Raw genomic sequence first — 15,656 nt, forward strand, 5'->3', positions numbered from 1 at the left:
CCTGACACGCCAGTGCCTTCAGTGCCAGATTTTCAGACAATATATGGATCTGCTCTTTTTCAAGAGCTCTCTCATTTTTTCCTATTGCACATTGTAGTATCGCATAAATCTCTACTTAAAAAACAGTACAGTTTTTCCCCAAGCAAAGCTTTCGCTAATTCTTGGATTATTGGAGTATATTCCTACCTCCACACCTTCTGTATTTTTGGATCCATTTATATACCAAGATCTTACCCTGTTGGTTATCTTACTCCTTGTTTTACCATATATTTCTGTTTGGAATAGACACCCTATATGAATTTTTAAAATTGCATTTTTTGTCATGTGAACTGATTTCTCATTAAACATGTCCTTTGTCATAGTCCTTGTGATACTCATATGCCCTATCCCTTCATTGCAAAGTTTCAGTGGTTGTTTTATTCTGTAGACAGGCCTAGTAGAGCCTCAATAGCTGCTGTTGGACTAGTATGCATGGCACCAGTTATTCACATACACTTAAGTCTTTGCACCTTACTGATTTTGGCTTTTGCAGCGGTTTGATGTGTCCTAGTCTACCATATCGTTGCTACATAAGTAATTAAGAAAAATTTTAAAGTCTGTTTTGTTAGAAGGTTAAACTCAATGTAAAGTTTGTAGATAAATTTAGATATTTGTATTTGAAATAACTGTTGATCTAAAATAAAAATAAATCTGTAATGTTTCTCTTTAAACCAGGAGTTTAAAATTATTTCATTTAAAAAGATTTCCACCCCAAATTTTTTTTAGGAAAAAAACTTTCCTTTCGAACAAAAGGATTTTTTTAAATGTCGTTTATTTTTAATAGTTTAGGAATCTTCTTGTCTAGTGTTACCCAGGACATCTCTGTAAGTATTTTTTTTATTTCTTTTTCGTAGGTAGTGTCTTCTAGTCCCCCCAAATAAAGGAATCCTTATCCACGACTCAACTCTTCAACGAAAACACGAATAGCCATTCGCAAACGTTTTAATTTATTTGCTTATCCTATCTCCAAGCCCAGTAATTGTTCAGACCCCGTTCAACCCCCTATAAGTAAATTATATATTGTTACAATTGGCGCCCAACTTGGTAGACAAATATAAACTGTTACAAGCTTTGTATGATCAATTAGGAGACAAGTGATATTACATCAGAGGTGAACGTCATAATAGGACATGATTTTTATGTACATATATGCCAATGGTCCAAAGTCAACTTATCACATACAAAAGTGAACAAAAGTGAACATTCAAAAATAGATTATTTCAAGAAAAGAAGATGTACGTGAATGTAAGCACTGCAAGGTAATATTTAGTGAGCTGTCATGCTGACGACATGCAGATTTGCTGTCGCATGGATGTCTTCATCTGCCTTAGGAAGATCTTATGTAATCTCCACCTGAACAATAACATAGGAACAGTAGTCTACATTAGTCTTGAAATGCTGTTCTCCACTCTTTTTTATGGATGGGGAGTCTGGAACTTAGCAGGAGCAACATCTAAATAAATAGAAGCTCGAAATGTGCTATCGTCACATGCTCAAAATTTCTTATTAAAAGATGGCATTTTTAAAGCATGTGATGCGCGATGAGAAGTATCAACTAATTCAGCTGGGTTTTCAAACGCAGATAGGAGTTCAAAGAACTTGGTACATCGAAGAACGTCGTGGCTGAGGAATATCAGACAGTGGTACCTTACAGCAGCTGTCAATAAAATTATGTGGATCGACGTGATTGCCAATATCTATAAAGGATCATCAACTAGCCTATATTTGTCCACTGCTGAACATACGCCTCCCATAAAATTGTCCACTTATTTCTATCTTAAGTTTCTTGCATCCAATTTGTACTGGTGATTCGCCTTATATCATCCACCCATCTAGTCTTTGGTCGTCGTCTGTTTCGATATCCCTCTTGTCTTAGTAGCCATTCCAGAATCTTTCTGGTCCATCTATCATACGTCAATCTGGCAACATTTCCGATCCAAGCCTATTTAGCCATGGATATTTTTTCATCTGCGCCCGTGACTCATGTTCTAATTTTTATTTATAGCTTTGGTACGTTATCTCTTATGGTGATCCCGAACATTGATCTTTCCATAGCCTGTTGTGTAACTCTTATTTTATTTATTGTTATTTTTGTTAGAGTTAAGTGTTTCTACACGATATGTAAGGACCGGTAAAACACATTGGTTAAAAACCTTTCTTTTTAAACAAACTAGAATAATCGACTTAAAAATGTTGTTCTATCTACCAAAGACAGCCGATGAGAGGCCTATCCTTTGTAGTTGTCTGATTATCTCGGCTTAAGCAAATCTCATGTTCTAGAAATTTGTATGCTATTATTTGGTCGATGCTATGGCTTTCAATCTGAATTTTATCGCTGACTACAAGGTTGGTTATAAATTTTATCTTTGAAGTGTTAATTTTAAGACCAACTCTTTTTGGTGCTTCATAGAGTATTTCCAGCATTTGTGTAGCTTTATCAACTCAAACTTAGGTGGCTCGGATCCTCTTCATTTATAATAATTTCCATATTATCCTCTCGGTAAACAATTTCGGGGAGATAGTATCACCCTGTCTAATTCCACGTTCAATTCGAAACTTTTTGGTATTTTCATGAAGTCGGATACAAGCTGTAGCATTTTCGTAGATACTCTTAACCAAGGCAATATATCGGTAGTCGATGCGGCAGTCAACCAATGCTCGAAGCATTTTATGATGATCTATAGTATTAAACGCCTTTTCGTAGTCTACTAATATAAGAAAGATAGGCTTGTTGTATTCTGTGCACTTTTCTGTTTGCGTTTTAATAACTTGTAGATGATCATTTATTTCGTATCTGAAGCGGAACCCAGCTTGCTCCCAAGATTGGTAATTGTCCAGTTTGTTCACAACCCGTTTTGTTATTATCTTTATGAATGGTTTATATGTATGGAAGAGCAAACTAGTTCTTAAGACTCAAACTCGCAAAACAGATCTGTAGTTTTTTAGATCTGTAATTTCACCTGTTTTGTGCATTTTTGTAATTATTGCATTATGTCATTGCGAGGATATATGGGATACAAAGGATAGGTGCAAAGAAAGAAGAAGAATAATTATTAGTGATTATTTAATATGTTTAGGTATAGATTTTATTATTTTAATATTAACATGTTTGGTTTATTTAAGTCGTAGTTCCATTATATCCTGTCCTAACCTTATTATTGCTCGAATGTATTATCCGTTACAAAGTGATTATATTTCTAGCAATAGTAGTCAGTGAAAGCAAATGAGGTGTGGTATTAGCAACTAGACTATATTACACTTTAATCAAACATCAATTTTAATAGCTAAACGATATTGTCAGGAGCATGTCAAATGTGAACATTTCAGTAATAATGAGGCCATTCGTGATATCGTCAGGAACCAAACAACAGTAATTATGGGAGTTACGAATAAAAAAATAAACGATGCGTGTTTAAATAGGATTGAAAAAAAGTTCTTATGGGTTTTAACCCAATTTTCATGCCTGCTCTAGTTAGACAAAACATGTAAACAAATCTGCGACAATTGTATTTAATAAATATCAAATTGTTTAAATAATCAAGTGATAGCAAGAAAAGCTTAGAATTTATATAAGTACGAACAACAGGAACGCTACAGCTTAATTGGTAGTGTATGCAAAAATGTAAAATTGTCAACGTTTTCAGATGTAAAAATGTTAAGAAAACTGTATAATGTAAATAAAATATCGCTATAGAGTATTCCTCTACTTTAACTTCCATCATTTATAGAAGTATACTCTTCGTCTTTTCACTACTGTATATTCACGTATATTCTGTCTTTGTGTGTACACATATACATATATATATATATATATATATATATATATATATATATATATATATATATATATAGTATAAATATTGATTTATACTATCAGCAATCGGTTAGAAAATAAAACTCTATTTGTTCAGTCACAATATTTCGTCACGATTTTGTGACTTCTTCAGGAGAAAACTGTAAATTTATTAGAATAATTAATGATTATATGTAAACAAAGTGAATATTTTAATACTTACAACTATAAGAATGAAAATTAAAATTTTTTTGGCATATCTAAATAAATGACATATTTGTTTGATTTTATTTAGGAGTTATGGTAACCGCAATATTTTATAGAGTGAATTCCCATTGTACAATTTTCAATGAGTAGGTTAAAATAAACAATTATTTTTATTTTAACCTACTCACTGAAAATTGTACAATGGGAATTCACTCTATAAAATATTGCGGTTACCATAACTCCTAAATAAAATCAAACAAATATGTCATTTATTTAGATATGCCAAAAAAATTTAAATTTTCATTCTTATAGTTGTATTAAAATATTCACTTTGTTTACATATAATCATTAATTATTCTAATAAATTTACAGTTTTCTCCTGAAGAAGTCACAAAATCGTGACGAAATATTGATACTGAACAAATAGAGTTTTATTTCCTGACCGATTGCTGATACTATAAATCAATATATATATATATATATATATATATATATATATATAAAATATATTTATATATATATGAGTCAGAAAAAAGAAGTATTCTTTATAGATACTTTATAGATACTGAACAAATAGAGTTTTATTTCCTGACCGATTGCTGATACTATAAATCAATATATATATATATATATATATATATATATATATATATATATATATATATATATATATATATATATATATAAAATATATTTATATATATATATATATATATATATATATATATATATATATATTGATTTATAGTATCAGCAATCGGTCAGGAAATAAAACTCTATTTGTTCAGTATCAATATTTCGTCACGATTTTGTGACTTCTTCAGGAGAAAACTGTAAATTTTGTAATGTACCTACCTACTCACATGTAAGATAATTAAAGTATCTATGTATTTCTATATAGTTTTTAGTCACCTGGTATATGTTATTTACAATTATGAAAAGTTCTCATGTATAATCACTAATAATTACTTGCTGTTAGAAATCAGAATCAATACTCTTCATAAATATTTTCCTATTTAGAATAAATAAGTTTCGCTAGTTTATTCACCTAATACTTCGTATCTATGGAATAATAATAATTTATTTCTCTTATTTCTTTGTTCGATAAGCTATCCGTATTTGCTATTTTAATATTAATATTTGAGTCCAATCTCTTGTACTCAAATCCATCCAGAAACATCGTTAAATAATTGTAGATAACAGAACTTATATATTCATAGTTTTAAGAAATAACAAGCAGAGTGTAATTTTCATCCTCTAATATAATAAATTTATACATGTCAATATATTCTGTTTAATTCCAAAACAAAGAGTTAGTCCGGAGAAGAAATAAACGCATAGTATTCCATAACAAAATTTGGTGTCAGAACGTGGGATATTAGTAGCAGAGTTCCTCTGATTGCTGATAGAAGGAGAGCTGAGGAATTTTTGAATTGACTTGTTTCCTTCGAGGAATCATTCAAAAAAACTGTCAGTGTGGAAAAATCGCCACTACAACTAATTACATTGGGGTCCAGTACATCCAGTTCGAAATCCAGTTCCAGTCATAACCCAATTGTAGTTCCATCGGAAGTAGAGGTGAACCCGTGGAATAATAGACTATGCGACCAACAACAATATTCTACTTGTAAGTACATTCTATCTTAAATTCTGTCTCATATTTTAAAAATCTTGTAAACGTATGTCTACTTTATATCCTGATATAAGTAACTTATTTGACGAACAAATACCTTCTCCCGACTCAAATTCTCTTTCAAATTCTTCTACTTCTAATTCAAATAAAATGTCAGTATCAATTGAAATAGCTGAAAAACTTCTCATTCGATTTGATGGTACAAAATCAAAATTATACGAATTCATAGACAATTGTGATAAAGCATACAATTTAGTAAATCCGCAATCCAAACCCATCTTATTAGCCATTATAGAAACTAAATTAACCGATAAAGCTAGGGCCATAACTAGAAACAGAACATTTGACGAATGGAAAGATTTAAAAGACTTCTTATTAGATGCTTATTCTGAACGCCGAACTGAAGGTCAGTGGCAATTGGAATTACATTCCTTACGTCAGATGCCCAGTGAAAATGTAATGTCATTTGCAAATAAAGTTGAAAATTGCTATATAAAATTAATAAATACACTTGATCCAGACTTATCTCCAGATGCAAGAAATGCATGTACTAAACTCTTAAAAACTCAAGCACTAAATGTCTTTATTAGAGGATTAAACAAAGACCTCTCTATTTTAATCAAAGCCCGAAATCCAGATTCCTTAGAAAGAGCTGTTGCTATAGCAATTGCCGAAGAACAAGAACAGTTATCAAGACAAGAAATTTTCAGACCATTCTGTAATATTTGCAAACGAAATAACCATTCCTCAAATAACTGTCGATATAAAAACAATTCAGATAGAAATGTTAGACATCTTCAAAATTCTAGTTTTCAAAACCCAAAATATCCTAATTCAAATCTTCAAAGGTCAAATTCTCAAAATCAAAATTATAAACCTTCAAATTCAAATTCCAATTCTGATTTTCCTCCAAACTTAAGAAAAGAAAATACCAACACTTCCCAACGTTTTTGCAGATACTGCAAAAAACCAGGTCACGTCATAGAAGAATGTAGAAAACGCGAATTTAACAATAAAAACAAAAATCCAACAAATTCTTTAAACTTCCAAAATCCTCGACAACCAACGGTCGATTCTCGAGGAGTTCGTTCAGTTCAGGCCGTATCACAACCATCAACTTCTCAGTCACTTCCTATGTAGATTTACCCTTAGTAAATAATTCTAATCCATCCTCTTGCAAGTTTCTAATCGATACAGGCGCAGATATTTCTTTAATTAAATATTCAAAAATACTAAACATTCCAAAAATTTATTCTAAGTCTATTACTCTACGAGGCATTGATAAAAATGTCTTAAATCCAAATAAAACTATATGTAGTTGTAACGTAAATTTCAAGATAAAAGATTTTGTCCAAACTCATGTTTTCTATGTCGTAGAAGACGATTTTCCTCTTCATTTCGACGGTATATTAGGTAGCGATTTTTTTGAAATAAATAAATGCCAAATTGATTATAAAGAAAATAAATTAAACTTTAAAAATTGTTCTATTCCAATCGAATATATAAAATCTCCATTAAACAATGACAATGACGAATTTCTGAGAGATCAAAATATCGAGACAAGTTCTAATATCGATGAAATATTTCCTTATGATGCTAAATCCATAGAGGATCATTCTTATTTAGAAACCAATGATATCCAAATAACCTTAAGTAGTGAAGAACTACTATCCAATCCAATTCAATCTAAATCTAACTCTAAATCCAAAGAAAATTCAAGTCCAAAATGTGTAAAATCCACTGAGATATGCACAAATAAAACTTGTAACTCTTCACGAAATCATAAATCAAAATCCTGTTCAGAAGAAAGATCCTGTTCAGACGATCTTATACTAAATCAAAACTCTAATTCTAACTCAAGAAGTAATAAAACTATTCTATCCGCAAGAACTGAAACAATTGTTCAAATTAAAGTAATAAATAATGAATTAAGCGAAGGATTATGTCCCGAACGCGAAATCTTTAAAGGTGTATTTTTATGTCCTAGTGTTGTTAAAGTAAAAAATGATTTCTTTTTAACCTCAATCGTAAACACTACTGAAACGGATGTTGAATTAAACGATATTCAAGTAGCAATAGAAAAAATTCCAAATTTACAAAACAATGCAAATATACGAAAAATGTCTTCTTATAAAGATAATACGAATTCTAACAGAATTGCTAAATTAAAAAATGCCTTGAGAACAGATCATTTAAATAGTGAAGAAAAATCATCTTTAATTTCTATTTGCAAGGAGTACAATCATATCTTTTATCTGGAAGGAGATCAACTTACCAGTACAAATGCCATAACTTGCAAAATTCCTTTAAATTCTAATGTACCTATTAGCACTAAATCATACAGGTATCCTGAAGTACACAAACATGAAGTCGAAACTCAAATAAAAGGTATGCTAGATCAAGGTATTATCGAAGAATCAACTTCGCCATGGAATTCGCCCCTTTGGGTTGTGCCAAAAAAGGCCGATGCTTCAGCAAAGAAGAAATGGCGAATTGTTATAGACTATCGACGACTAAATGATATTACTATAGGAGATTCATTTCCACTTCCGAATATAGTCGATATATTAGACCAATTGGGTCATTCAAAATATTTTTCAACAATAGATTTAACATCAGGATTTCACCAGATCAAAATGGATCCTGAGGATTCTCCAAAGACTGCTTTCTCAACTCCGTCTGGACATTATCAATATTCACGAATGCCATTTGGATTAAAAAATGCTCCCAGTATTTTTCAAAGGCTAATGAATACTGTCCTCTCAGGAATACAAAATTACAGATGTTTTGTCTATCTCGACGATATAGTCATTCATGCCGATACATTAGAAAATCATAATAAAAGATTAAAAGAAGTATTCGAAAAATTGTCTACATTCAACTTAAAAATACAACCAGATAAGTGCGAATTTTTTCGTCGCGAAGTAATGTATTTAGGACATTTAATAACTGAATTTGGTGTCAAACCGGACGAAAAAAAGGTATGTGCTGTTACAGATTTTCCTATACCCAGAACACAAAAAGATATTAAGAGCTTTTTGGGTCTCACTGGTTATTATAGACGCTTTATAAAAAATTTCAGTGCTTTAACACAACCTTTAACAAAACTGCTGAGGAAAAATGTTGAATTTAATTGGACAAGCATTCAACAACAGTCATTTGAGAACCTGAAATCAATACTTTGTTCAGAACCAATACTTCAGTATCCAGATTTTACCAAACCCTTTGTCTTAACAACGGATGCTAGTAATTATGCAATAGGGTCCATACTTTCTCAAGGTAAAGTACCAGATGATTTACCTATTGCTTATGCTAGTCGTACCTTGAACAAAGCGGAATCAAACTATAGCACAACAGAAAAAGAATTACTTGCAATTGTATGGAGTGTTAAACACTTTAGACCATATTTGTACGGAAATAAATTTTTCATTTATACGGATCATAAACCACTCACATGGCTATTTAATGTAAAAGATCCCGGATCAAGACTCGTTAGGTGGAGATTAGCATTAGAAGAATATAGCTATGAAATTATTTATAAACCAGGTAAATTAAATCAAAATGCTGATTGTTTAAGTCGTCCTCCTTTAACCATATCTGAAACAAATATTTGCGAAGAAAACAAAAACCCGGCAACAATCACCTTACAAATAAACAAAATGAGTAAAGAAAATAATGACACTTATTCACAGTTCTTATCTAAATCCGAAACTATATTAATAACAAATGATAATATAAAAGAAACAAATGAAAAGATTACATCATTTTCACAAAATTTAGCATTGTTTGTTTCCGTAGATTTAAATTTTAATGAGATCGTTCAGAAACAAATAAATAAACAATTCAGTCATATAGAAAAATTGAAAGCCAAAAATCCAAGACTAAATGACATTATATATATTTCTGATCAAAATAAAAACTTTTATTACATATTTATAAAAAATAATTATTGGGACAATACCTCTTATGAAGATATATTTAATTCCCTAATAAAATTAAGAGACTGGTTATTAAACGATAAAATATTAAAAATTTGCCTACCCAGAATAACTTTTAGCTACGATAAATTAAGTTGGGGAAAAATTAGATCTATGATTAGATTTATTTTTAGAAAAACTGATATATCTATTATCATTTATCATGATATACTAACAAATCCTGAACCTGAGGAAATAACTACAATATTACAAGAGAATCACACTAGTCCTACGGCTGGACACTCTGGTTTTCATCGGACATACAATCGTATAAAAAAACATTTCAAATGGAATAATATGAAAAATGATATTAAAAACTTTATAAAAACCTGTGAATCTTGTCAGAAAAATAAACTCGTTAGAAAAAATTCGTAAAGCCCATGGAGATAACAACAACAAGCTCAAATCCATTAGAAAAAATATTTTTAGATATAGTAGGTCCTTTACCTTTAACCGAGTCAGGTAATAAGTTCATATTAACATTACAAGATGACTTAACAAAATTTTCTCAAGCTTATGCAATTCCGAATCATGAAACCAAGACTATCGCTGAAAATCTGGTTCGTGGATTTATTTGCAAGTTTGGAAAACCCGATATAATAGTTACTGATCAAGGCCGAGATTTTACTTCCAAATTATTTTCTCAAATCGCCAAGCTTTTTAAAATCAGACATATAAATTGTACTGCTTATCATCCAGAATCAAATGCTGCATTAGAAAGGAGTCACGCTACTTTAGCAGACTACCTTAAACATTATATTAAAGCTGATCAATCCGATTGGGACGAATGGCTAGATTTTGCTATGTTTTCATATAATACAACTAATCATACTTCAACCAAATTCACACCATATGAACTAATATTTGGATATACACCTAATCTACCTAGCAGTATAATACGACCAGTAGAACTCAAATATACATATGAAGATTATTTAGATAATTTAACACTTAAGCTTAGAAAATCTCATGAGTTAGCAAAAACGAATCTATTAGAATCTAAAGTAGTCAGTAAAAAATATTATGACCAAAAGATTAATGACACCGTTTTCTTAGAAGGACAATTAGTATATCTCCAAAATGAGCAAACAAAGAAGGGTCAAACCAAAAAACTTACACAAAATTATAATGGACCTTATAAAATTCTAGAGATAAATTCTCCTGTCAATTGCACAATTTTAGTAAATAAAAAACCAATAAAAGTTCACATGAATAGATTGAAACATGCTTTTGTTTCAGGTATGCAATAATATGGCTGACAAATAGTGAACAAATTCACAAGAAATATACCAATACTCCTATCAACAAATCACCTGGAATCTATTACGAACACATAAAAAATGTTCAATTTATTGAAACTCATTGGAACATATTAAGTCATATTCCTTTACAACCTTTTACAGACAAATTAAATTTTGTAGATCTCACCTATCAAAAAACATTAAGACTGTGTCAAAACAAACCAGTTCTTATTGAATTACGATTATGCGATACTTCACTAAAACTCTTAGGACAAATCATACCTAGACTCTTTCAAGATGAACAAACTTTAAAAAACATAATTCTGCATGAACATTTTAGACCAAAACGCGCTCTATTTAATGCAATTGGATCTGTTTTCAGGACCTTATTCGGTACCTTAGACAGTGATGATGCTGAAAATTTCAATAATGCTATTAACAAAGCTGAAAGTAACGAAAATCATCTTCTTGATTTACTAAAACAACAAATTCATGTAGTAAAAGCCACGATTGCAAATTTTAATAACTCTATTACAAATCTAGACCGAAACAAAGTGATTTTTGATAAAAATTTTGAATCAATTACCAATTACACAGATAAAATGAATAATAAATATTTTAATTTAGATTTAAAACAAAAAATTGAAGAACATTTTACCTTACTAACTTTCTTTATAACAGAATTACAACAAGAATATTCTACTTTAATAAACGTTATTCTATTTGCAAGAAATAATAACCTTCATCCTTCTGTTATAACACCTGAGCAACTAATTCAAGAATTATCTAAAACGGTAACGCATTTACCTAGTACATCGACTTATCCATTTCCATTGACTATCGATTATGCTCATAAATATTTCGATATCATTTTACTTAAATATATATATTTTGATAACAAGATTTTAATTACGGTTAGTATACCTTTGGTTAGTAATACTCCTTATTCTCTTTTTAAACTAATATCTCTTCCTATAATTCATCCAACATTAAAGAGACTTACCTTTATTCTTCCATCTGTCAAATATCTTGTTCTTTCAGAAAATAGAAACATTTATGTTACTATTGATACATTAGAAGACTGTTATTCATTAGATGAAGAAAAACTTATTTGCAAAAATCCTGATACTTTCCGATTTACACACACTAATCCAATTTGTGAAACTGAATTGTTAACTTCAATAACAAACATACCATCTAGTTGCGATACTCGTATAATTCAAACAGAATATGAAATTTGGCATAAATTAAACAAACCAAATTCTTGGATATATGTTTTACCCAAACCAACAGATTTAACTTTAAGCTGTCAGACTAGTACGCCAATATCTATTGTTCTTTCAAACACAGGTATTTTTTCTACTTCGAATAATTGCAAAACTTACACCGGATCAACTATTTTGATATCTGTCTCAAATCCAAAAGAAAGTAATTTTCAGTCTATCATTCCAGATTTATCCCTTCCAGAAGTCTGTTGTGATGATATTAAGATAAATAATGAATCCAAATTACACCTTGTTCCCTTACAATTAAATAATCTCGATCGAGATGCATTAAATTTAGCAAGCCATAAACTAGATAATTTAGAGAAAATGACCTCAGAAACAAATATTAATTTTTCAGACACAATAAAAAATAGTTCTTATTTCACTTATGCAATCTTATTTTTGATAAAATGTATGTTACTTTATATTTTATACAGGATAATTAAATATTTTTACCGACGATTTCGTAGAAATCCGTCACATAGTTGTCAACAAATTACAAATTGTTTAACACTAAATATATGTCAAAGTAAACGAAAACATGTACATGAGACAGATTTAAGTATAGATTGTAAACATAATAAAGACAATAATTATAGTGAATCCAAAAAGTGTGAAGAGACTAGTTTCACAGAGACTACACCGATAAGACGAAGTGAAAGACTATCGAGACTAAAAGAAACTATTTAAATGTGTTAAAATAAAATAATAATGTATACAAATGTTTTATACCATTTAAATGAAAATTCATTTTACAATTATTTTCATTCTTACAAAAGGAGGTGTAATGTACCTACCTACTCACATGTAAGATAATTAAAGTATCTATGTATTTCTATATAGTTTTTAGTCACCTGGTATATGTTATTTACAATTATGAAAAGTTCTCATGTATAATCACTAATAATTACTTGCTGTTAGAAATCAGAATCAATACTCTTCATAAATATTTTCCTATTTAGAATAAATAAGTTTCGCTAGTTTATTCACCTAATACTTCGTATCTATGGAATAATAATAATTTATTTCTCTTATTTCTTTGTTCGATAAGCTATCCGTATTTGCTATTTTAATATTAATATTTGAGTCCAATCTCTTGTACTCAAATCCATCCAGAAACATCGTTAAATAATTGTAGATAACAGAACTTATATATTCATAGTTTTAAGAAATAACAAGCAGAGTGTAATTTTCATCCTCTAATATAATAAATTTATACATGTCAATATATTCTGTTTAATTCCAAAACAAAGAGTTAGTCCGGAGAAGAAATAAACGCATAGTATTCCATAACAATTTATTAGAATAATTAATGATTATATGTAAACAAAGTGAATATTTTAATACAACTATAAGAATGAAAATTTAAATTTTTTTGGCATATCTAAATAAATGACATATTTGTTTGATTTTATTTAGGAGTTATGGTAACCGCAATATTTTATAGAGTGAATTCCCATTGTACAATTTTCAGTGAGTAGGTTAAAATAAAAATAATTGTTTATTTTAACCTACTCATTGAAAATTGTACAATGGGAATTCACTCTATAAAATATTGCGGTTACCATAACTCCTAAATAAAATCAAACAAATATGTCATTTATTTAGATATGCCAAAAAAATTTTAATTTTCATTCTTATAGTTGTAAGTATTAAAATATTCACTTTGTTTACATATAATCATTAATTATTCTAATAAATTTACAGTTTTCTCCTGAAGAAGTCACAAAATCGTGACGAAATATTGTGACTGAACAAATAGAGTTTTATTTTCTAACCGATTGCTGATAGTATAAATCAATATTTATACTATATATATATATATATATATATATATATATATATATATGTATATGTGTACACACAAAGACAGAATATACGTGAATATACAGTAGTGAAAAGACGAAGAGTATACTTCTATAAATGATGGAAGTTAAAGTAGAGGAATACTCTATAGCGATATTTTATTTACATTATACAGTTTTCTTAACATTTTTACATCTGAAAACGTTGACAATTTTACATTTTTGCATACACTACCAATTAAGCTGTAGCGTTCCTGTTGTTCGTACTTATATAAATTCTAAGCTTTTCTTGCTATCACTTGATTATTTAAACAATTTGATATTTATTAAATACAATTGTCGCAGATTTGTTTACATGTTTTGTCTAACTAGAGCAGGCATGAAAATTGGGTTAAAACCCATAAGAACTTTTTTTCAATCCTATTTAAACACGCATCGTTTATTTTTTTATTCGTAACTCCCATAATTACTGTTGTTTGGTTCCTGACGATATCACGAATGGCCTCATTATTACTGAAATGTTCACATTTGACATGCTCCTGACAATATCGTTTAGCTATTAAAATTGATGTTTGATTAAAGTGTAATATAGTCTAGTTGCTAATACCACACCTCATTTGCTTTCACTGACTACTATTGCTAGAAATATAATCACTTTGTAACGGATAATACATTCGAGCAATAATAAGGTTAGGACAGGATATAATGGAACTACGACTTAAATAAACCAAACATGTTAATATTAAAATAATAAAATCTATACCTAAACATATTAAATAATCACTAATAATTATTCTTCTTCTTTCTTTGCACCTATCCTTTGTATCCCATATATCCTCGCAATGACATAATGCAATAATTACAAAAATGCACAAAACAGGTGAAATTACAGATCTAAAAAACTACAGATCTGTTTTGCGAGTTTGAGTCTTAAGAACTAGTTTGCTCTTCCATACATATAAACCATTCATAAAGATAATAACAAAACGGGTTGTGAACAAACTGGACAATTACCAATCTTGGGAGCAAGCTGGGTTCCGCTTCAGATACGAAATAAATGATCATCTACAAGTTATTAAAACGCAAACAGAAAAGTGCACAGAATACAACAAGCCTATCTTTCTTATATTAGTAGACTACGAAAAGGCGTTTAATACTATAGATCATCATAAAATGCTTCGAGCATTGGTTGACTGCCGCATCGACTACCGATATATTGCCTTGGTTAAGAGTATCTACGAAAATGCTACAGCTTGTATCCGACTTCATGAAAATACCAAAAAGTTTCGAATTGAACGTGGAATTAGACAGGGTGATACTATCTCCCCGAAATTGTTTACCGAGAGGATAATATGGAAATTATTATAAATGAAGAGGATCCGAGCCACCTAAGTTTGAGTTGATAAAGCTACACAAATGCTGGAAATACTCTATGAAGCACCAAAAAGAGTTGGTCTTAAAATTAACACTTCAAAGATAAAATTTATAACCAACCTTGTAGTCAGCGATAAAATTCAGATTGAAAGCCATAGCATCGACCAAATAATAGCATACAAATTTCTAGAACATGAGATTTGCTTAAGCCGAGATAATCAGACAACTACAAAGGATAGGCCTCTCATCGGCTGTCTTTGGTAGATAGAACAACATTTTTTGTTCATTTTATCAATGTTCAACATTTTATATATATATATAT

General features: G+C 29.8%; 1 protein-coding gene across 1 annotated transcript; it reads left to right on the forward strand.

The window, feature by feature from the left end:
- The first annotated feature begins 4,887 nt into the window (after nucleotides 1–4,887).
- Nucleotides 4,888–13,441, forward strand: LOC140441683 (uncharacterized). Its single transcript, XM_072532553.1, has 2 exons — nucleotides 4,888–5,666; nucleotides 10,889–13,441. Exons 1-2 carry the CDS (start codon nucleotides 5,641–5,643, stop codon nucleotides 12,843–12,845), a joined length of 1,983 nt encoding a protein of 660 aa, XP_072388654.1. The 5' UTR covers nucleotides 4,888–5,640; the 3' UTR covers nucleotides 12,846–13,441.
- Nucleotides 13,442–15,656: the final 2,215 nt, after the last annotated feature.

Source organism: Diabrotica undecimpunctata, chromosome 5, assembly GCF_040954645.1.
Source record: "Diabrotica undecimpunctata isolate CICGRU chromosome 5, icDiaUnde3, whole genome shotgun sequence".
NCBI classification, from domain to species: Eukaryota; Metazoa; Arthropoda; class Insecta; order Coleoptera; family Chrysomelidae; genus Diabrotica; species Diabrotica undecimpunctata.

Coding starts and splice junctions, on each gene's coding strand:
- LOC140441683 (XM_072532553.1), top strand. CDS start 5,641: ATGCGACCAACAACAATATTCTACTT. Junction 5,667..10,888: donor CCAACAACAATATTCTACTT/GTAAGTACATTC, acceptor CTTTTGTTTCAG/GTATGCAATAATATGGCTGA.